Source organism: Cololabis saira, chromosome 4 (genome assembly GCF_033807715.1).
Source record: "Cololabis saira isolate AMF1-May2022 chromosome 4, fColSai1.1, whole genome shotgun sequence".
Classification (NCBI taxonomy): Eukaryota; Metazoa; Chordata; class Actinopteri; order Beloniformes; family Belonidae; genus Cololabis; species Cololabis saira.
The window spans coordinates 33,190,953-33,214,807 of NC_084590.1; the positions used below are offsets into that span (position 1 = coordinate 33,190,953).

The 23,855-nt window shown below is 44.4% G+C and overlaps 2 protein-coding genes across 2 annotated transcripts; both read left to right on the forward strand.

Annotated features, from left to right (window-relative positions):
- The first annotated feature begins 559 nt into the window (after positions 1–559).
- On the forward strand, positions 560–4,798 carry LOC133442538 (extracellular calcium-sensing receptor-like). The gene is made up of 5 exons (XM_061720546.1): positions 560–706; positions 3,133–3,198; positions 3,286–3,403; positions 3,660–3,776; positions 3,885–4,798. The coding sequence occupies exons 1-5, from the start codon at positions 560–562 to the stop codon at positions 4,796–4,798; spliced, it is 1,362 nt and encodes a 453-aa protein (XP_061576530.1).
- Positions 4,799–10,424: 5,626 nt separating this feature from the next.
- Positions 10,425–13,441, forward strand: LOC133442539 (extracellular calcium-sensing receptor). The gene is made up of 6 exons (XM_061720547.1): positions 10,425–10,513; positions 10,607–10,892; positions 10,979–11,566; positions 11,910–12,032; positions 12,247–12,370; positions 12,540–13,441. Exons 1-6 carry the CDS (start codon positions 10,425–10,427, stop codon positions 13,439–13,441), a joined length of 2,112 nt encoding a protein of 703 aa, XP_061576531.1.
- The last annotated feature ends 10,414 nt before the right edge of the window (positions 13,442–23,855 follow it).

The window sequence follows — 23,855 nt, forward strand, 5'->3', positions numbered from 1 at the left end:
GTCCATCGCAGGGCTAGAAAAGACATGCTATCATGAAATACTGTTGACATGGCTTTCCTCGTTCAGGCTATTATTTGGTTTTCCATTTGGCTAAGAGATGTTTGAAAAACCAATAAGAGTCTGTGCCACCGCTATGAACATGCAATGTCTATTCACTGAAGAAGAAGAGAGTATGACAGACTTCAAAAAGACTCACAATTATTGGGTGGTGCTTTTAGAATTATCCACTCTTCCATGTGTGTGTGTGTGTGTGTGTGTGTGTGTGTGTGTGTGTGTGTGTGTGTGTGTGTGTGTGTGTGTGTGTGTGTGTGTGTGTGTGTGTGTGCGTGTGCGTGTGCGTGTGTGTGTGTGTGTGTGTGTGTGTGAGAGCATGCGTGTGTATGTGCGTGTATGAGAGACAGACAGAGAGAGAGAGAGAAAGAATGTACTATTTACTATTGCTATGTGAAAAATTTCAAGAAGTACACTAAAAAGAAAAAAATCCTAAGGTTTCGAACCCCAAATTTCATATTGTGTCCGATCTCTTGAGATTACGTCGAATTGGGTTTGTGTAATTACAATGGCACTGGACAATGGCAAGGACAATGGCAAGGCTATCCAGGCTCTGGAGCGACGGCGTCGACATCAGCCCCAGCTAGCCGCTGTTCCGGCGGTGGTCTCGGGCGCGTCGTCGGTGGTGGTCCTGGCCGCATCAGCCCCTGCTCCGGTGATGGTCCCGGATCCCCCGCAGCCAGCGCCCCGGACCCGGGCACCCCCGCAGCCGGCGCCTCGGACCCGGGTACCCCCGCAGCCGGCGCCCCGGACATGGGTACGCCCGCAGCCAGCGCCCCGAACCCGGGTACCCCCACAGCCAGCGCCCCATCCCCCCTCAATGCAGGGGAGGGATGAGAGAGGGTAGACAATTTTACTAGCATGGTACACACAGAAAAACTAGTGGTGTGGAGCGGAATTACTTGAGTTACCTGAATTTGAGACTGTAGACCAAAAATAAATTAGAGGTGGTCGACACATTGACAAAAAAAATTGTCATCAACGAATTGTCATCGTCGATTACTCCTACTATATTGACTAATTGCGGCAGCTCTAGTTGTTGGGTTCTGGTTGGGAACTCTGGAAGGTCCTCCAGTTTCCTGCATCCCTAGTCAGTGCATTCTTAAGCATCTGAAGCAGGTTTCACCACTGGTTTTGGGGTTTGGAGCCTCATTCTGCAGTACGGCATGAGATGTACTAGGTGGAGATCAAAAGGGCAACTCCAGGAACAGAGTGGTATACAGATCCCTAATACAGAGATCCAGAATGTTATTATTTCTGAAGTCTCTAAAGTCAGCATTTTAATTCAATCTGTGTAAAAACGAATTCCTTTCACAACTTTTGAGCTCTGGTCTAATAAGCTGCATAAAAAAAGGAATTTTTAGAAAGATATCATAAAGTCACCACTCTTACCTGAAAAATCGGAAATCTCTCAGCCAGTATATGATATGGCATTTATTCATAATATATTATTACATATTATTATTCTATAGGCTCTCGCCATCAGACTTGTCTTTCTACTGCATACGCAGCATGCAGGATCTGCTTCAGTGATGCATGAAAAACAGAGCATCATTTGAGAATTCAGAATGTGCTGTCACTGTCTGGGGATATTTCTCTTTCAACAGAAAAAAACCTATAAAGGTCAGGCCTCAGGTCACACCTAAGTAAAGGGGAGGGTGGCTCATGATGGGTTGGATCACCATCATCATATTATCTCTGCTAGCCAAGACAAAGTCTGAGAACCAGACCTGCAGATTAATCGGGCAGACAGGCCACATGGAGTTTTCTAAAGAAGGTGACCTTATAATTGGAGGGGTTTTCTCTTTTACTAGTAAAAGGACACTTATAGATAACAACTACCAGGCACAACCATATGTATACTGCACAACGTAAGTGAATATGCTCAAATATGTAATGCATATATGTTATCTACTGTATATGTTGTAGTGTAAATAATGATCTTTAAAACAGTGTTCATGGTTAACATTTCATACTTTGTTCTGTGTTTGCAGCTGGAACAACAGAGAATTGAAATTTGCTAGGACGATGATCTTTACCATAGAAGAGATCAACAGAGAGTCTGTACTTCTCCCCGGAGTGAGTCTGGGTTATAGGGTATACAATGGCTGTGGGAGTGAAAACCTGATTAGAGCAGCTGTAGAAGCCGTGACTGGGGATGATTCACAGGGCTGCAGAGGTCAGACTGTGGCTGTCTTAGGTCATTCGTCATCTGGAGTGAGTGACGACATAAACACCATACTCGGCGTACTATCAGTTCCACAGGTGAGAAGAAATTACTAATTGAAAATTCTTTAACACACACACAGTCCTGTTGCTTTCAACATCTTTTTCTTTTCTTTGAAGGTGAGCCACCTATCTACCTGTGCTTGTTTAAGTGACAGAAGCCGTTACTCCACATTCTTCAGAACTGTGCCAAGTGATCGCTTCCAAAGCTCAGCTCTGGTACAGCTAATGAAATACTTTGATTGGCGCTGGGTTGGGATTATTTATTCTGTGGGAACCTATGCAAATCAAGGCACAGCTGACATTGTTAAGGAAGCAAAGGAATATGGCATATGCATTGAATACAGGTTGCCTTACTATAAGAAATCACAGGAAAAGTTGAATGCTATTATAGAGGCACTGAGGAAGTCTTCATCAAAGGTTGTACTGATGTTTATGTCCTTGTCTTACGCCAAATCATTTCTGTCAGTAATGGAGGCTCATAACATAACTGGAAAACAGTGGGTTGGCAGTGAGTCATGGATCACACAAACAGACCTCGCTTCTGAGAACAGAAAGCATATTTTACATGGTGCAATAGGTTTTGCCCTCCCGAGGGCGTCCATACCAGGTCTTGGTGAATTCCTTCTTAGTTTCAAACCCTCTGATGAACCACACAGTCAGATCATCAAATCCATCTGGGAGACATTTTTTGACTGCAGCTTCTCTCCATCAAACACCTCTACTATGTGTACTGGTGAAGAGGATCTACATACAATCTTTAGTGATTTCACAGATGTGACATATTTCACGGCAGAAAATAATGTGTACAAAGCTGTGTATGCTATAGCGTATGCCCTGCATACACTACTGCAGTGTCAAAATGGCTCAAATCCTACAGGAAATTCCTGTGTGAGGAAGGAGGAAGTTGACCCTAAGTTGGTAAGTTTGGGTGAATTTATGCCAGGATATAAATCTTGTAATCCTTTTAAATCTCCTGAAAATGATGTGTTAAATATCTGTCTGTAGATGCTGGAACACATGAAATATGTGAACTTCACCACAAAGAATGGGGCCAAGGTTGTGTTTGATGAAAACGGGGACTCTGGTGCCCAGTATGATCTAGTCAACTGGCAAATGAAAGAAGATGGCTCTGTTGAAATAGTGAATATTGGTCAATATGATGCCTCTCTTCCAGACGGGGAAAAATTCAAACAAAATCAACACACCAAAATAGTCTGGGGAGGAAGCAGCAACAAGGTTATTTAAATTTTGATATTACACAACTTTGGCTCTTTATGGAGCTATAAGAGACATATAATTTATATAAGTAATAATATCAACTTATATTTCTTTTCATTAATGAGTTTTAACATCTTGTTTTTTGCCTTAACAGGTGCCAAGATCCGTCTGCAGAGAACCGTGTCCACCAGGGACTCGAAAAGCAGTAAACAAGAATAAGCCTTTATGCTGCTTTGATTGCTTTGAGTGCCCAGAAGGAACAATTAGTAACCAGTCAGGTGAGGGAGGGTTTCCAGTAAAAAATCATTGCCATACTGATGTAATGATTTGTGCAAAGCATAACATAATTGTACTTCTGTTTCTGTATGATTTCATATTTCTCACAGATTCTCCTGATTGTTTGGTCTGTCCACCTGAACTTTGGTCAAATGAAAAGAGAAACAAGTGTGTTCTGAAGCCTACTGAATACCTCTCACACAAGGAGATCATGGGGGCACTCCTAACTGCACTTGGCACCATTGGTGTGTTTTTATCACTTTTGGTATCAACAATATTTTTTACTCATAAGGAGACCCCCATCGTAAAAGCCAACAACTCTGAGCTGAGCTTCCTGCTGCTGTTTTCATTAAAGCTGTGCTTCCTGTGCTCTCTCACCTTCATTGGACGGCCATCTCAGTGGTCCTGCATGCTGCGACACACAGCCTTCAGCATCACCTTTGTCCTCTGCATCACTTGTGTTCTGGGAAAAACAATAGTGGTTTTAATGGCCTTCAGGGCAACACTTCCAAACAGCAATATGATGAGATGGTTTGGGCCTGCACAGCAGAGAATCACTGTTCTCATGTTCACCCTCATTCAGGTTGTTATCTGTATACTGTGGTTAACAATAAACCCACCATTCCCAAATATGAACATGCAGTACTATAAAGACAAGATCATTTTAGAGTGTGCTGTGGGTTCAGCTGTTGGATTCTGGGCTGTGTTGGGTTATATTGGCATTCTTGCTCTCTTGTGTTTTATACTTGCTTTTCTTGCAAGAAAGCTACCAGACAGCTTTAATGAAGCTAAATTGATCACCTTCAGCATGCTGATATTCTGCGCAGTCTGGATTTCGTTTATCCCTGCATATGTGAGCTCTCCTGGGAAGTTCACTGTAGCTGTAGAAATATTTGCCATCCTGGCATCAAGTTTTGGTCTGCTGCTTTGCATTTTTGCTCCAAAATGCTATATTATTATATTTAGGCCAGAACAAAACTCAAAAAAGAATGTAGTAGTAAAAATACCATCGAGAACGCTTTAATTTACAACACTTTACTTTACTCAAAAATAATCCTAATGTGAGAGGAAAAAACATGTACACGGTGAGATGCATAGTCAGCTATATTTTTTTGCATTTTACAACCTGTAATTTTTGCTTTTTGTGCCCTGTTGAATAAAGTAGGATATGTATTTCGTAAAAATAATAAAACTAAATAAATCAAGTCATTTTGAGAATGTTTTTTTCTTTTCAAATAATATTTTTTTTGAAAAGGTCATGCCATTAAAATAGAAATATTTTTGTTGTTTGTTGTTGTTTTGTTAACCATAAATCTTTTGAGATGTTTTACATTCATATTTTTTGTTTGGAATGAAAAATGTGGTATGACTTCACAATGGTAATAGTAATAGTAGTACACCATTGTGTAATAAAGAAAAAGTGTAATACTGTTTGCTGTTTGATGACAGGCTTCAGTCAAAATAGAGGCTGTACAACAGCTCCCTTTTCAAGCATGTTTCTATACCTCTGTTCAGAACACCTGGGGCCTGTACTACGAAGCAAGTTCAACATATCCAGGATATCTTTTCCTTATCCAGATTCACTAAGCGGGACAATTGCAATCACGCTAAGCGGTCACACGACGGCGGTTATCAACTCGGTATATCAACCCAGGTTTCTCCAATCTGGATATGAGCGCGTGCACATAAAAGGGGCCGTGTTTTCAGCGCATGACCAATCGCAAGCATGGAGAAGTCCGCTGTCAGAGCCGCTTATTTCAGTAGCGAAGAGCAAACAATAATTTTACGGAAATATGATGAGTATAGGCATATAATACAGGCAAAAAGCAACACAGTTGCAGCTGCAAAATGCAGGAAAGACAGCTGGCAAAAGATCGCTGACTGTATAAATGCGTAAATTCATAGGGATATAAACATATATTTGAATATTCTGGGAATCTTAATCTTAAACTGTAAACCATGATCAGCAATATTAAAATAATAAAAGGCTTGCAATATTTCAGTTGATTTGTAATGAATCCAGAATGTATGACATTTTTTTTGTTTTTGTGTTTGCATTACAGAAAATCACAATATTCTAATTTTCTGAGACAGTCCTGTATATATTGGTTCTATAACTATTGTTGTTGACCGATAACTTGTGCTGATGCTGTACCAAAGAATTGGGTTTTTTTATTTATTTTATTAAATTTTTAATTTTTTCAGGAGGGGGGTATTTATTATTTTAAAGTGACTTCTCAGAATGTTCGAGGGACGAAATTGAAAATCCCTTTTTTGCTATCCCCTTACAAATGCATCTTCTTTTTCATTTCTTCTTGATTTATTTATTTAATTGGTATTAGTTTTGGATTGACTGTACATCGGATTTTGGGTGATGATTTGTTTTATTTATTCATTGATTGATTTATTTTTTATTTTCTCCTCCACCTCTTTTTTCTTTTTTTCCTTTTTTTTTGGATCGTTCATACAGGTACTCATCAGGGAAAGCAAAGGGGTTTTGGTGGTCCCTGAATACGCGTTCTCTTCGGAGGGATCCTCTCACGATCCGCGCACCAAGCTCCACTTGGATTCTCTTCGAAAGGGCATGTCATTTTCCAAGAGAGCTGATTGGTCAGTGGGCGGTGCTTTTATACCCGGCGATCTGTATCTCGAACATAACCTGCTCCGGAGCAGGTTAGCGGTTCAGCATAAGTTACCATGGCGATGTGCCCCGCTAAGAAGTGAACCACCGTCGTAGTCCTGAAAACCCAGGGTTAAACCTGAAGTTACCTCGCTAACCCCAAATCCCGCTTCGTAGTACAGGCCCCTGGTTTCAGGGGGTGGAGTTAACATTTTAGCCAATCTTCTCTAGAGCCCCTGCGGGGAGTGCTCCTCTTAAAATCGGTTGTTTAGGGGCACAGTGGCGCAGCTGGTAGTGCAGCCGTCTCACAGCAAAAAGGTCCTGGGTTCAATTCCCGCCGGGGACGCTGTGGGCCCTGAAGTGCGTGTTAGTTCCCCCATGACTTCAGCGCCCACACCCTGGGTGGGGTTGGCGAAAGGGCCTTTCTGTGTGGAGTTTCTCCCCGTGTTCCCTTGGTAGCTAATGTGAGGGAGGATCTGGCCGGAATAACATGATCCTTCCACGCGCTACGTCCGGCCAGAGAAACCCCACCCTTTCTGGTGAAAAGAAGCAGCCTGCCTACTCCTGAGACCTGAGCTCAGTGTGGGGCCTTCCCGGGGTTGGTAGGGGGTGGCAATACCACGGGGTGGTAAAAATGGGAAAAAAATCGGGGATAAAAAGGAAAAAAAAATTGGTTGTTTAAATTTGAACAATACAAAGCAGACATTATCTCAAAATCACATTGTGGCATGTGTTATAATACGGAAGTACGTGTGTTTTGAAAAATAGAAAAATATAATATTTGAAAACTATATATGTATTCTATATATATAAAAATGTATATAACATATTTTTGCACTTATTTTTTCGCACGTATTTTCACAGGTTAAAATCCTTAATTTTTCTTAAAAATTGGCAGTCCGCCCTATAATCAGGTATGCGATATGTATGAATTATGTTGTGCTCACTGACATTGAACCAGTTTTATGTGCTCAAAAATATTCCAAAATGTTTTAGTGCAACTTTGGTAAGTGATGAAGCCTCTCCGCTTGATTGATTGTCGGACCACTCAGTTGACGGATTAAAGTCGGTCATTGGTTGGATACGGGTTGCAACGTCAGACAACGTTACATAACTAACTATGTAGTGTTGGCAAACAGCCATCATCAAACATCTAGTCAGTGTTACCTTCTAACATTAGACGTCAACCCAACGTTAGGTTTTTGTGAGTGAGGAGTCCGAGCACAGACATTTGCAACCAGCAGCTGTGACAAATATGTATAAAATTAACACAAACAACTTATCTCATTCAAATGAATCAGAATGTATTTATTTACACAAGTGTTAAAAAATAATGAAACAACACTTGGGATAAATGCTGATGCCTAAACTACACATAAACAACAACTAACTAAACATTAACACAAACCTCAGATTATATACGTGTGTGAGTGTGTGTGTGTGTGTGTGTGTGTGTGTGTGTGTGTGTGTGTGTGTGTGTGTGTGTGTGTGTGTGTGTGTGTGTGTGTGTGTGTCAGTATGTGTGTCAGTATGTGTGTGTGTGTGTGAGTGTGTCACGATGGCTGTTCATACACGTGGCGAGGCAAAAGAAAGATGGCTGACAAAGTCACGTGGTGACTGAGTCTCGCATTACTCAAAATGGCGAACGAGATTTCCTCTCATCCAGTGTAAAACAAACTTGGAGGCTTTATGGCCAAGATAAGAGTGTATGTGTATGTGGGGGGCTCAGTAGGAGAGGGTGAGAGGAGAAAAGTAAAACCCAAGACACTAGAATAACTTCTCACTACCGGGAAATCAAGTTCTTCTGATGTTTCCCACACAGAGACCAATGTGAAACTAACTTCACATGTGCGCTCTGGTCATTCAACTGGTAAATAAGGAAGGGCTTTGTTTTCTGTTGTGGAAGAGCATGTCATCAAGATCCAGCAACGTGGATGCAACAGTAGACAAACGATAAAATAAACAAACACACTTAAACTAATAAAAGAGTTGTGACGGGATCAGCGCTCTGGCTCACAATGCAAAACTAAGCTAGTTAAATGTGTTAACTATGTTTCTCTGCCAAGACACAAAACAGCCTCTTATGTGGATCTTTTTATTTGAAGAAAAAGGTGGTTTGTTCTGCCCGGTCAGCATTCCTTGGTGAACAGCTGGAAGGTTACGCTCCACAGGTGATCCTGATAAAGAGTGACTCTCTCCTGTTCCACACTGAGGAGAACGCATGGGCACAGCAGCTGGGCCTCCTTCAGCTCCAGGTCGGTCCAAAAGTGTTCACGTCGAGGCATGCAAGGGTCCCTCGTTCAGCTCATATGGGGCTCGGAACATTTGCGGGTCACTCGTTGCACCGCTGCAGACTATGGTTGCCATTTCAAGGCAACCAGATGCTTCTTCAGGCATGATATGGAGAAGGCCACCCCATTGCTAGTAGCTCTTTATGCTAAAATAGGAGCTGTGGCCTTCTTCATAGCTCCCAGAGAACTCCATGGGGCCGTGGACAGGTCCGAGGTAAAAGAGATCTTGGGAGCAAGAGAGGAGGAAAAGAAGAAGAGAAAGGAGGGAGCCTGCTCTTTATTGCCAAGCCCAGGCTGCCATAAATCGACAATGGCCCCTCCTGCATTTTGGTCTATGCCCAATGAGGGTGGTATTCCTTATCACCGAAGGGCCGTAATTGCAAAGCCTGCTGGGGCTTTGAATCGTTATGGAGGTTCCTTTATTTCAAACCATGCGGTCGGCTGTAAGAAATCAAGGCTAGCCTCAGAGATAGGCCTCAGAATTATGCCTCAGAATTGAAATCAAGTCTTTCCATGTTCAACAACAGGACTGTGGCCAAACAATAGGAATGTCCGTTTTTATCACATGTAACTGTAATTGAAAGAGAAAACAAGTGATCAAGAGACCCAGGGACCAAATGAGGGTAGAGTAGGAGAGAGAGAGCTGCTCTTTGCCAGGATCATCCGCGGAGCATAACCATCCAGCTGTTCACCAAGGAAAGGTGGTCTGCCGGACCAAACCACCTTTTTCTTCACTTACAAAGATGCATGCATCTTTGTAAGTGGTGCATCTCTATGGAAATCATCAGAAAAGCTTGGTTCTCTGATTGGGTTTAACTTTCTTCTCTATTCCTCTCATTCTCTCCTACTAACCCCTGCATACACACGTACACTCTTATCTTTTCCATAAATTTATTTTGTTCTCACTGGATGACACGAAATCTCGTCCGCCATTTTGAATCTGAGTCAGCCATCTTTCTTTTGCCACCACATGTATGAACAGCTGTCGTGACACACGCACGACACACAGACATGTGCATACGCACTGACACACACACACACATACACGCACACACATATAATCTGAAGTTTGTGTTTAATGTTTAATTAGTTGTTTGCTTAAGTGTAGTTTAGGTATCAGAACTTTATCCCCAGCGTTGTTTCAGTATCTTTTACACTTGTGTTGAATAAATTCTCATTCATTTGAATGAGATAAGTTGTTTGTGTCTATTTTATACATATTTGTCACATTTGCTGATTGCAAAGGTCTGTGCTTGGACTCCTTCCTTCAGTTATTCTGTAACGCCAGCCAAGGTAACAAGCTGGCACGCATGAAATAACAGACTTTTAGACATATTTTGCTGTTAAGTTATTATTTCCTGATAAATATCATAGGGCAATTATTAATGACTCTTTAATAAACCAGCACTCCCTTTGTGGCACAACATTAAGAAATTTTGTATCTGTGTGTGCACATTAGTGAAAAGGGCAGTTTGAAAATTGTAATCCTCATTTCCTGTACCAATCTAAGGTAGTTGTGCCTCATGAGACATATAACTACTTTTCATGACGATAACACATTGGTCTGCATGTCACACACCTGTTATAAGAGCTGCGTACTCATCTTCATTTGATGATGCAGCACAAACATGCAAAGAGCTGAAGTCATATTTCTGTGTGTTCTCTATATGAACACAGTGTATGGCTGTGACTTATTTGGTAAATTCAATATGCAAAGTTTGTTTAAGGCTGGTGATATCATGATCGGGGGCATTTTTCCAGTTCTCAACAAAGAGATCAGCAGCTATTTTACGTTTGATAGGGAGCCTCCTGCAGCGATCTGTAAAGGGTATGATTTAAAACACACGTTTTGTGCTTGTTTATTCTTATCTTTTGAAATGTATCTTTTAATTTGTGATTCTATAGCTTACTTGTTTTTCAGGTTTGACCTGCGAGTCTTTCGGTGGACCCAAGTGATGATATTTGCAATTGAAGAGATCAACAAAGATCCTGCTCTCCTTCCGAACATATCTCTAGGTTACTGGATCCTCAACTCTTGTGCATCTCCCACTAATACGTTACGAGCTGCATTTACTCTGGCTCGTGGCCGAGAGGAGATGGCATCAGCCTCTCCTTGTCCTCCAGCAATATCTGCTGTCATAGCAGAGTCAGGATCAACTCAGTCTCTTGTTGTGGCTGGAGCTCTTGGACCATTTCAAGTCCCAATTGTAAGAGAAGAAAATGTATAGTTTATTCACACTGATCTCTATGAGACTGTTCATTTCTCGTATTGTGGCTTTTGTTTTTTTCCTAGGTAAGTTACTTCTCGACATGTGCCTGCCTGAGTGACAGAACTAAATATCCTACCTTTTTTCGGACAATCCCCAGCGACTACTTTCAAGCAAAAGCGCTGGCAGCTCTGGTCCAACAGTTTGGTTGGGAGTGGATTGGAGCTATACAGTCAGACAACGATTATGGGAGGAATGGTATTCTGGCTTTTACTGAAGAGGTGAAAAAATTTGGGGTTTGCATTGCATTTGTTGGTACGGTTTTGCGAACATACTCGATGGAGAAAATTCTGGATGTTGTGGAAATGATCAAAAAATCAACTGTCAAGGTAATCTTGGCTTTTACTCCCGAGGGTGACCTATACCCTTTGATGTTAGAGGTAGTGAAACAGAACATCACAGGAATTCAGTGGATTGCAAGTGAAGCATGGATAACAGCACCGCGACCCTCCACACCTGAAATCTATCATTCTTTTGGTGGAGCCCTTGGGTTCGTGGTGCAGAAAATGGCTATCCCTAAGCTGAAGCCATTTCTCACAGGTATTAATCCTTACGTAGATCCAGAAGAAGACTTTGTAAAGGATTTCTGGGGGATCATTTTGGGCTGTGAACCTGTGTCACCTAGAATTCACACAGGTTCTCTAAAAGCAAATGCATGCATGGGCAATGAAACATTAATGGATTCCCAGGATGTGTTTTTTGATGTCACGCAGCTCAGGGTGTCTTATAATGTGTACAAAGCTGTTTATGCCATTGCACATGCTCTCCATCAGCTGGTATTCTGCCAACCAGCAGGAACAAAACCAATGAAGCAATGTCTGAATATATTGGAAATCCACCCAAAAGAGGTAAGAACTACTGCAATTAAATGGCCAAATTGAATGGAATCAATTTTATATATTTTCACCTGTAGTGAAAATAAATACTAAGTCAGATCATATTAATATCTTGTTACAGGTTACTGATCACTTACAGAGGGTGAATTTCAGGAATCAGTTTGGAGATGATGTGTTTTTTGATGAGAATGGGGACCCTCCGGCTTCCTATGACATTATTAACTGGAAGCTGAAAAATGGGGAGGTGCAACATGTCACAGTGGGGCATTTTGCATCTGCTGAAAATGGTGATCATGAACTCAGCATCCAGGAGGAGAAGATAGTGTGGAGGACAGGAAAAACAGTAAATATATGCTTTCATGCAACAAGTTTCTAGACTACAGCATTTATCCTTTTGAATCAAAAAATGAAATGATCATGACTGCATTATTCTATTTTTTTTTTTCTAATTAATTTAGGTTCCAACATCAGTGTGCTCTAATGTTTGTCCGGTAGGAACCAGGAAAGCTCAAATGAAAGGAAAACCAACATGCTGTTTTGACTGTATTCCATGTGCTGATGGAACTATAGCCAACTCAACAGGTAGACAGACACAAAGCAGAAATCTTTCATTCTTCCTGACTAAAAAGAGATATGTATTCAGTGGTAAATCTGTTGTGTTTAAGTCAATGTGTTAATGCACAATATAGATGTTTATTGAGGTAAAATGCAAACATCCAGTCATCTGTGTTTACCTCAACAGGCGCAACAGACTGCACACCCTGTCCACAGGAATTTTGGTCCAATCACAGGAAAGATGAGTGCATTCCCAAAACACTTGAATTCCTGACATATCGTGAGCCCATGGGAATAGCTCTGACAGTTGTATCCCTGCTCGGGGCCTCCCTTTCATTGGTAACAATGATGGTTTTTATCCACTACAGAGAAACGCCTGTAATAAAAGCCAGCAACTCAGAGCTGAGCTGCTTCTTGTTGTTTTCTCTTTTCCTGTGTTTCCTCTGCCCTCTCACTTTCATCGGCAGACCAACATTCTGGACATGCAGGCTGCGTCACACAGCTTTTGGAGTGACTTTTGCACTTTGCATTTCCTGTATCTTGGGGAAAACTATTGTTGTTGTAACAGCTTTCAAAGCCAAATACCCTGGGAACAAATTTGTACGAAAGTTTGGTCCTGTGCAGCAAAGGATCATTGTTTGCTCCTGCACTTTGATTCAAGTGGTGATATGTATATTGTGGCTGAAGCTCAAGTCACCATTCCCAGACAAAGTTTTCAAATACAGCAATAAGAAAATTGTCTTAGAATGCAACACAGGCTCCGAGGCAGCCTTCTACATAGTACTGGGATACATTGGGATCCTTGCTTTAATATGTTTGGCCTTTGCATTTCTTGCCAGAAAGTTGCCTGACATCTTTAATGAGGCCCGATTTATTACATTCAGTATGTTAATATTCTGTGCAGTCTGGATCACCTTCATACCTGCATATGTCAGCTCTCCTGGCAAGTTCACTGTAGCTGTGGAAATATTTGCAATTTTGTCATCAGCATTTGGCTTATTAATTAGCATTTTTGCACCTAAATGTTACATAATATTGATAAAGCCAGAGAAAAACACCAAAAGGCATGTCATGGGAACACGTAACAAAAAAATATGATTTGAATTCAAAAGGCGTAATGAAACCATATGAGTAAAGCAACATTGCAAGTTCCTATCCCACTATCCCACACTGTTCACCAATGAATACTATGACACAGAGTAGAAATGTATTGTCTTTTTTCAAGTAGATAGCCTATATACAGTCAGTCCGGAAAGTATTCAGAACGCTTCGCTTTTCCCACATTCTTTTATGTTACAGCCCTATTGATAATAGGAATAAATTCCTTTTTTTTCTCAGAATTCTACACAAAATACCCCATAATGACAACATGAAAGAAGTTTTGTTATGATTTTTGTAAATTTATCAAAAATAAAAAACTCTAAATATCACCTGTGCATAAGTATTCAGAACGTTTGCCATGAAGCTCAAAATTGAGCTCTGGTTCATTCTGTTTCCACTGATCTCTCTCAAGTTGTTTCTACAGCTTAATCAGAGTCCACCTGTGGTGAATTCAGTTGATTGGACTTGATTTGGAAAGACACACACCTGTCTATATAAGCTCTCACAGTTGGCAGTGCATGTTGCAACACAAACCAAACATGAAGTCAAAAGAATTGTCTTCAGACCTCCGAAACAGGATTGTTTCGAGGCACAAATCTGGGGAAGGGTACAGAAAAATTTCTGCTCCTTTGAAGGTCCCAGTGAGCACTGTGGCCTGCATCATCCTTAAATGGAAGAAGTTTGGAACCACCAGGAATCTCCCTAGAGCTGGCCGCCCGCCTAAGCTGAGCAATCGGGGGAGAAGGGCCTTAGTCAGAGAGGTGACCAAGGACCCGACGGCCACTCTGTCCAGCGTTCCTCTGTGGAGAGAGGAGAAACTTCAAGAAGGACAACCATCTCTGCAGCAATCCACCAATCAGGCTTGTATGGTAGAGTGGCCAGGCGCAAGCCCCTCCTTACTAAAAAGCACATGGCAGCCCGACTGGAGTTTGCCAAAAGGCACCTGGAGGACTCTCAGACCATGAGAAAAAAATTCCTCTGGTCTGGTGAGACAAAGATTGAACTATTTGGCATGAATTCCACGCGTCGTGTTTGGAGGAGACCAGGCACCGCTCATCACCTGGAGAACACCATCCCTACAGTGAAGCATGGTGGTGGCAGCATCATGCTGTGGGGGTGTTTTTCATCAGCAGGACCTGGGCGACTAGTCAGGTTGAGGGAAAGATGAATGCAGCCATGTACAGAGACATCTTGGATGAAAACCTGATCCAGAGTGATGTTGACCTCAGACTAGGACGACGCTTCATCTTTCAGCAGGACAACGACCCAAAGCACACAGCCAAAATATCAAAGGAGTGGCTTCAGAAAAACCATGTCAATGTCCTTGAGTGGCCCAGCCAGAGCCCAGACCTGAATCCCATCCAACATCTCTGGAGAGATCTGAAAATGGCTGTACACCGACGCTCCCCATCCAACCTGATGGAGCTTGAGAGGGTCTGTAAGGAAGAATGGGCAAAACTGCCCAAGAATAGGTGTGCCAAACTTGTAGCAACCTATTCAAAAAGACTTGAGGCTGTAATTGCTGCCAGAGGAGCTTCTACAAAGTATTAAGCAAACGTTATGAATACTTATGCTCATATGATTTCTTGTTATTTTTATTTTTAATAAATTTACAAAAGTCGCATCAAAACTTCTTTCATGTTGTCATTATGGGGTGTTTTGTGTTGAATTCTGAGAAAAAAAATGAATTTATTCCTATTATCAATAGGGCTGTAACATAAAAGAATGTGGGAAAAGTGAAGCGTTCTGAATACTTTCCGGACTGACTGTATTTAAAAGTATCAAACTTTTTTACTTAGTATAAGCTATTCTGTTTTGCTGTAACTCTCCATTGTTGACATTCTGAAATGCATTCATCATAATTACAATAAAATGCTTAAAATCTCATTTCGTCCATATACGTAGCATTTTATAATTAATAATCACAGTTACTGAAATACCCAAAAAGGTTTTCCATGTGTGAAGGAGATAGTTTCAGTCATCTGTTGAGTACTCAATGAGTACTCAAATGAAGACACACAAAGACTTGCAGAAAGAGCCTGCAAAAACAAAATTCCACTCCCAAAATACAAAAAGCTATTAATCCGTGGGCAAATATATAACTATTGTTGCAAAATTTACATAATCACCAGTAACAGAAAGATAATCAGGAAGAAATAAGTGATCTTTGGCCTCAGGCTGCTGTTTTGTGAGCCGGTCAGCTTTGATCAAGAGTAGTCAGGCTCCGTTAAAAATCAGAAATCAGAAATCAGAATCAGAAATCAAATCAAATCAAATCAAATCAAATCAAACTTTATCTATAAAGCACCTTTCATGCATAGAAATGCAGCACAAAGTGATTTACATAAAACAAATACAAACATAAAATGTATTAATGCCTCTGCCCTAAGTCTAAGTCCGATGACACCACCCATGACTCTTTATGTCAAACCATTCAAAAGTTATGGCAGAAAATAGGAACTATCAAATATCGACGATTCAGAAGAAGGGCCGGGGCTAATTTACACCAATTAAGGTGAAGGACTCAAAGCTGAGTCAGATGACACCACCCACGACTCTTAATGTCAAACCATTCAAAAATTATGGCAGAAAATAGGAACTATTAAATATCGACCAATCAGAAGAAGGGGCAGAGCTAATTTACACCAATGAAAGTTAAGGGCTCTAAACCAAATCCAATGACACCACCCACATGTCTGTATCACAACCCGTTCAAAAGTTATAGCAGAAAATAGGGATAATCAAATATCGACCAATCAGAAGAAGGGGCGGGGCCACTTCATGCCACTGAAGGTCAAGTACTCAAACCGAGTCCGATGACACCACCCACGACTGTCATGGTTTTTCAGTTGAATATGTTTTTTACTTGTTAACTCACTCTCCTGTCATTCCAGACCCTGCCACCCTCATCAGCCAGAAATCCACTCATTCCCTTCACCTGTGCTTCCCCTGCCCAGCTCCACACCTGGTTTCCCTCATCAGCAGTTCCCCTCATATACCGGCCCATTTCCACCTTCTAGTTTGCCAGATTGTCGAGTGTTTGTGCCTCACTTTCCAGCGTTCCCGATTTTTGATCAGTTTTCTGCCTGCCTGCCTGTCTGTGACCCTGCCTGATTCCGGTTTTTGGATTTCTGCCTACCCCCTTGGATTGTTTGCCTGATCTGCCCTGACTACCCGGTTTTGACCCCTGCCTGCCTTTTGACCCTGATTAAAGCCTCTTGGACTCTGATTGTGTTTGGTGTCGTGCATTTGGGTTCTCTGTCTTTGAGCCGTGACAGTACAATCTGGCCAAAAGCATGAACCCAGCCGACCCAAATCCAGATCCAGTACAGCACGCGCTGTCTTCTCAGGCTGCTGCTCTTCAGCGTCATGAGGAGGAACTCTTCAATGTTGCCGGAGGACTTCAGGAGTTTGCCGCTCGTCAGGACCGGTGTTTAGACGCCATCCGGGAGCAGATGAACCAGCTTTTCTTGTCGACCCGACCTCCAGCACCTGAGGCGTGGCTTCCGCCTCCAGAGCGGTACTCCGGTGAGCCACGAACATGCCGGCCGTTCCTCACTCAATGCTCTCTCCTCTTCGAGCTCCAGCCGTCTTCCTATCCGTCGGAGAGGGCCCGGGTGGCCTTCATCATTTCCCAGCTCACAGGGAGAGCCAGGGACTGGGGAACCGCGGAGTGGGAGAGGCAATCCCCTATCTGTTCCTCAGTGAAACTTTTTTCAGACGAGCTGAAGAAGGTTTTTGATCACGTTACACCGGGGAGAGAGGCGGCTCGTGGTCTGCTCACCCTGGCTCAGGGGGGACGAAGTGTGGCCGATTATTCCATTGAGTTTCGCACGGTAGCAGCTGAAAGTAAGTGGAATGCTGATTCACTCTATGATGCGTTTTATCATGGTCTCTCTGACTCTATTAAAGATGAGCTGGCAGCCAGAGATCCGCCCATCGGCCTGGATGCCCTGATCGCTCTCGCCATTCGGGTGGATGGACGCCTCAGAGAGAGGAAGAGGGAGAGAGCCCAGTCCGCCGTACTCCGGGGGTTCCCTCACCTACCGGCCGCGGTTCCTGTCTCAGCTCCTCCGTCCGCTTCTAATGATTTTCCGGAGCCCATGCAGTTGGGGCGGACTCATCTCTCCTTGGCAGAACGCCAGCGCCGCCAGCGGGAAAACAGGTGCATGTACTGTGTCCAGGTTGGACATTTCGTGGCTTCCTGCCCAGTAAAAGGGCAGGCTCACCAGTAATTCCGGGGGTGCTGGTGAGCCGGATCTTCGAGTCAGAAATGCCCTCTCGCCCTTTGGTCTTTGGAAGATTGACTGTAACTGGTCAGACTCATGTGGTGACGGTCTTCATCGACTCTGGTGCCGACGCCAATTTTATGGATAGTTCCTTGGCAGCCCAGTTGGGAATCAAGCGGGAGCTCCTATCCAAGCCTGTCCCGGCCAGCGCAATTGATGGGCGTCGGCTCTGCTCCGTAACTCACCGCACGGCTCCGGTTCACCTTGGCATGTCAGGTAACCATCATGAAACTCTAACATTTCACTTAATTCATGCACCCAGTTTACCTGTCATTTTGGGTTATCCCTGGCTGAAACAACACAACCCTCACATAAACTGGTCTTCAGGGATCATTTCTCAGTGGAGCTCTCATTGCCATGCTGTCTGCCTCAGATCTGCTCTGCCTGTCACTCCCTGTAACTCCCCTTCATCTGAGTTTCCAGATTTGTCTGAGGTTCCTCCAGAGTACATGGACCTCAAGGAGGTGTTTAACAAGGCTCGTGCCTCCTCCTTGCCCCCGCATCGGCCCTACGATTGCGCAATCGACCTCCTGCCTGGCACTTCTCCACCCAGGGGCCGTATCTTCTCCCTGTCTGCTCCAGAAACCAGGGCCATGGAGAAGTACATCAATGACTCGTTGGCAGCAGGCCTCATCCGTCCATCTTCATCTCCTGCTGGGGCCGGATTCTTCTTTGTGGATAAGAAGGACAGGACGCTGCGCCCCTGCATTGATTATCGTGGTCTGAACAACATTACTGTGAAGAACAGGTACCCCCTCCCACTCATCTCCTCTGCTTTTGAGCTGTTGCAGGGTGCCACGGTGTTTACCAAGCTGGACCTCAGGAATGCGTATCACCTGGTACGCATTAGGGAGGGTGACGAGTGGAAGACGGCGTTCAACACTCCCCAGGGCCACTACGAGTATTTGGTCATGCCATTCGGGCTCACTAATGCTCCTGCGGTTTTTCAGGCTCTGGTTAACGACGTCCTCAGGGACTTGCTCAATACCTGTGTTTTTGTTTATCTGGATGATATCCTCGTCTTTTCCAAGTCCAGGGAGGAGCATGTTCAGCATGTGCGAGGTGTCCTACGCAGGCTCCTGGAGAATCACCTGTTCGTGAAAGCCGAAAAGTGCCAGTTTCACGCATCGGAGGTTTCATTCCTGGGCTCCATTATCAAGGAGGGGGGCCTCCAGATGGATCCTGCCAAGGTAAAGGCTGTTCGGGATTGGGCCTCTCCTTCCTCCCGGAAGCAACTGCAACGCTTCTTGGGCTTCGCCAATTTTTACCGGCGGTTCATAAGAAATTACAGCGCCGTGGCAGCCCCCCACACAGCTCTCACTTCCATCAACTCCCCTTTTGTGTGGTCCCCCGAGGCGGAGAGGTCATTCGGTGAGTTGAAAGTTTTGTTCACCTCTGCTCCTATACTCACCCTCCCGGATCCCTCACTTCAGTTTCTGGTAGAAGTGGATGCATCTGATTCTGGTGTGGGGGCTGTCCTCTCTCAGCGGTCTGCTAGGGATCATAAACTTCACCCTTGTGCCTTTTTTTCTCGCAAGTTGTCTTCCGCAGAGAGGAATTACGACATCGGCAACCGTGAGTTGCTAGCCGTCAAGCTGGCTTTGGAGGAGTGGCGGCATTGGCTGGAGGGGGCGGAGCTGCCGTTTGTCGTTTGGACTGACCACAAAAACTTGGAATACCTCCGTTCTGCCAAGAGACTGAACTCCCGCCAGGCCAGGTGGGCGTTGTTTTTCAATCGGTTCAACTTCACTCTCTCTTACCGCCCAGGGTCCAAGAACACAAAGGCCGATGCCCTGTCCCGCCAGTTCCAGGTCATGGAGCCCCAGGCCGCACCTGAGGGGATCCTTCCGTCTGCCTGCGTGGTTGGGGCCATTACTTGGCCTGTGGAGGACAAGGTCAAACAGGCAAGCTCTCAGTTTCCTGCCCCCAGTAATTGCCCCAATAACCTCCTCTTTGTGCCTGCCAGCCTTCGCTCTGAGGTTCTTCAGTGGGGCCATTCTTCACCCCTGGCCTGTCACCCCGGTGTCGCCCGCACCCTGGCGTTCCTTAAGCAACGGTTCTGGTGGGCTTCCATGGAGAAGGATACCAGAGAGTTTGTCGCTGCCTGTCAGGTCTGCTCCCAGAATAAGAGTCTTCGGCAGGCTCCTGCCGGCCTCTTACTTCCTCTACAAGTTCCTCATCGGCCTTGGTCCCACATCTCCCTGGATTTTGTCACCGGGCTTCCTCCCTCAGATGGTAACACTGTAATACTCACTGTGGTTGACCGTTTCTCCAAAACTGCTCACTTCATTCCATTACCCAAGCTACCATCTGCCAAACAAACTGCTGAACTGATGCTTCATCATGTGTTCCGTCTTCATGGCCTCCCCAGGGACATTGTCTCTGACCGGGGGCCCCAATTTACCTCTTGTTTTTGGCGTGAGTTTTGCAGGCTCTTGGGTGCCTCCGTCAGCCTCTCTTCAGGCTTCCACCCTCAGTCCAATGGCCAGACGGAGAGGATGAATCAGGAGATGGAGACGGCCCTGCGTTGCCTCACGTCCCGTAACCCCTCATCCTGGTCCAAGCAGCTGTTGTGGGTGGAATACGCCCACAATACCCTTCCCAGCACAGCTACTGGACTCTCGCCTTTCCAGTGTTCCCGGGGATATCAGCCTCCGCTTTACACGACTCAGGAGGGAGAAATCACAGTCCCATCTGTCCAGGCCTTTATTCGCAGGTGTCGGCGAACCTGGCTGCAGGCCCGCTCCACACTGCTTCGCACCTCTGACCGGTACCGTAAGGATGCTAACCGGCGTCGCGTCCCAGCCCCCCAGTACGCCCCTGGTCAGAAGGTCTGGCTTTCTACCCGGGACTTGCCATTAAGGGTGGAATCCAAAAAACTAGCGCCCCGCTTTGTGGGTCCCTTCCCCATATCCAAGGTTATCAACCCAGCAGCCGTTCGACTACGCCTCCCTCGTTCCATGAGGGTTCATCCCACATTCCACGTTTCTCGCCTAAAGCCTGTCAAGGAGAGTCCCCTTCAACCCGCCTCCAGGCCCCCACCGCCCCCCCGGCTCATTGGGGGTGGTCCTGTTTACACGGTGCGGCGCCTCCTTCGGTCCCGTCGCCGTGGGAGGGGCTATCAGTATCTGGTGGACTGGGAGGGCTACGGCCCTGAGGAGCGCTGCTGGGTTCCTACACAGAGGATCTTGGATCCCACTCTCATCCGGGACTTCCGCCGTGCTCATCCCGACCAGCCTGGTGGGACGTCGGGAGCCGTCCCTTGAGGGGGAGGTTCTGTCATGGTTTTTCAGTTGAATATGTTTTTTACTTGTTAACTCACTCTCCTGTCATTCCAGACCCTGCCACCCTCATCAGCCAGAAATCCACTCATTCCCTTCACCTGTGCTTCCCCTGCCCAGCTCCACACCTGGTTTCCCTCATCAGCAGTTCCCCTCATATACCGGCCCATTTCCACCTTCTAGTTTGCCAGATTGTCGAGTGTTTGTGCCTCACTTTCCAGCGTTCCCGATTTTTGATCAGTTTTCTGCCTGCCTGCCTGTCTGTGACCCTGCCTGATTCCGGTTTTTGGATTTCTGCCTACCCCCTTGGATTGTTTGCCTGATCTGCCCTGACTACCCGGTTTTGACCCCTGCCTGCCTTTTGACCCTGATTAAAGCCTCTTGGACTCTGATTGTGTTTGGTGTCGTGCATTTGGGTTCTCTGTCTTTGAGCCGTGACAACGACTCTTTATGTCAAACCATTCAAAAGTTGCTGCAGAAAATAGGAAATATCACATATCGACCAATAAGAAGAAGGGGCGGGGCCAATTCATGCCACTGAAGGTCAAGGACTCAAAACCGAGTCCGATGACACCACCCATGACTCGGTATGTCAAACCATTCAAAAGTTATGGCAGAAAATAGGATCTATCAAATATCGACCAATCAGCTACTAGTATCACTTCCTGTTTAATGTTCAAGTTTGACGCGGCGCCACGGCCACGCCATTTCACGAAAACTCACGATTTTGATACGTTTTCATCGATAACGTCTTTTGTGTCTCCTGAGCGAGTTTTATGTCGTACGGACGATCCTGCTAGGAGGAGTTTCTCAAAGCACGACACATGAAAATGGCATAAATTGCACCAAAATTACACGATTAATTCAAAATGGACGACTTCCTGTTCGGTTTCGGCCATTGCGCCAAGAGACTTTTCTTTAAGTTGCGACATGATACAGGTGTGTACCGATTTTCGTGCATGTACGTCAAACCGTATTGTGGGGCTTGAGGCACAAAGTTTTCTAGGGGGCGCTGTTGAGCCATTAGGGCCCATTAATGCAAAGCATTAAATATCAAATTTTCCACCAGGCCTGGCTTGCGTGCAAAATTTTGTGACTTTTGGGGCTTGTTTTGGGGGGCAAAAAGGCCATCATTTCGTCGGGAGAAAAACGAGAAAAAAAAATAAAAAATCCTACAGATACAATAGGGCCTTTGCACTGTCAGTGCTCGGGCCCTAATAATAAACACTACAGATACCATAGGGTCCTCGCCAGAGCCGGATTAAATAAATGGACTACACTAGGCAGACTGTGATTTTTGGGCCCCCCTCCATCGATGTTATTTATGAATTGAAATCTTAAACTTACCAAAGTTACTAATAAAAGTTAATTCACATTTTACATAGCATAGTCATAGTCAAATTGGTTCTTTGTATTCCAAAATAAGTCATGTGTTGTATATTAAACAGTCTATCAGACAATTTTTAGATTTTTATTATTTATACGTTATTACACCGCTCTATTAAATGCTATTAAATTATCCTTATCTTATCGATTGCGAGTATCATTGTTAAGGTATTAGTACCAGTAAATCACCAATAGGTGTCAGCATTGCTATGTAAACAGAGTAAAATAAGATAAATGTTTTAAGCTATTGCATTTTCATGAAAATCTTAATTAAATGTGTTGATTAAATTGAATAGTTAAATAAGAAGTCAAATCTACAAAGACCAATAAAATTTGCAGTAAGACAAAGTGTGCTGTAGTATGTATGTCTGTATGTGTATATGTATATATGTGTATGCGTATGCAGAGCCGTCTGGGAGATTTGCAAGGTCCTGTGCGAAATGGCCGGGGGGGGGCCCTTGCGCGTGAGCAAGGGCCCCCCCCGGCATATACGCATGGGGCCAAAAGGCCCCGTGCGTATATATGCGTATATATATGTATGTATACTAAATATAGTAAGGCCCCTCCCCTGTCAATCGGGCCCTAGGCACATGCCTAGTTTGCCTTTGCGTTAATCCGGCTCTGGTCCTCGCACCTTCAGTGCTCAGGCTCTAATAATAATAATAATAACTAGAAAATTTCAGGAAATTTTGATATGGGCATGCCCTACTGCCCATTCGACCCCTCTTGCTGCTTTGGTTTGGAGCTGTAGTGGTTGTGTTCGGGTGGTTCTATGTCAGTTTGAGGTGTTTACGCTTGCATTTCATTCATTCCTGAGCTCCCAATAGTTATTAATGGGGCGCACTTTTTGGCGTCTAGCGTCCCCACAGTAACGCTTTTGACTGAGAAAAGTAATGCCCATTGAGGCACGATGGATCTAACGATGTATGCCATGCATGGGTTCACGTTCCGGTTAAGGCTAGTTGACGGATAGGTTTTTTTTTCACCATGGTAAAAAAAAACATCCGAATGAATGGGGCCATGGATTGGCATGGATTTTGACATAAAATTTCCTTAAATCACAGCTTCATGAAATTTGAATATGTTGAAGTCCACAGTGTGCCGAGTCGGGGAACATTTGTACGATGTCTCTACGATAACCTGTTGCCTAGCAACAAGCGTCGAAATTCAAACGGAAAAAAATACAAAATGAAAGGTCAATATCGCAAAAACTGTAATAATTGGAATAATGAGTTTGTACTGTCCTTTAGTGCCAATCGGGCCGAGTGTTTGAAAGTTTGAACGATGTCTCTACGATAAAGTTCGGCCGAACAATAAGCGTCCGAATTTTCGCCTTTTTTTTTTTTGCTTTTTGGCCTCTAGTGTTGCCACGGTAACACTTTTGACAGAGAAAAGTAATACCCATCGAGGCTCGATGGAGACGCATCCAAAGATGTATGCCATGCATGGGTGCAC

What these genes read in the sequence shown, in the direction of transcription:
- LOC133442539 (XM_061720547.1), top strand. Translation starts at nt 10,425, where the DNA reads ATGATCGGGGGCATTTTTCCAGTTCTCAACAAAGAGATCAGCAGCTAT. An exon ending in GACCATTTCAAGTCCCAATT is followed by an intron (nt 10,893 to 10,978) that starts GTAAGAGAAGAA and finishes TTTTTTTCCTAG; the next exon opens with GTAAGTTACTTCTCGACATG. An exon ending in GGAAGCTGAAAAATGGGGAG is followed by an intron (nt 12,033 to 12,246) that starts GTGCAACATGTC and finishes TAATTAATTTAG; the next exon opens with GTTCCAACATCAGTGTGCTC.
- LOC133442538 (XM_061720546.1), top strand. Translation starts at nt 560, where the DNA reads ATGGCACTGGACAATGGCAAGGACAATGGCAAGGCTATCCAGGCTCTG. An exon ending in AGGAAGTTGACCCTAAGTTG is followed by an intron (nt 3,199 to 3,285) that starts GTAAGTTTGGGT and finishes ATCTGTCTGTAG; the next exon opens with ATGCTGGAACACATGAAATA. An exon ending in AACAATTAGTAACCAGTCAG is followed by an intron (nt 3,777 to 3,884) that starts GTGAGGGAGGGT and finishes TATTTCTCACAG; the next exon opens with ATTCTCCTGATTGTTTGGTC.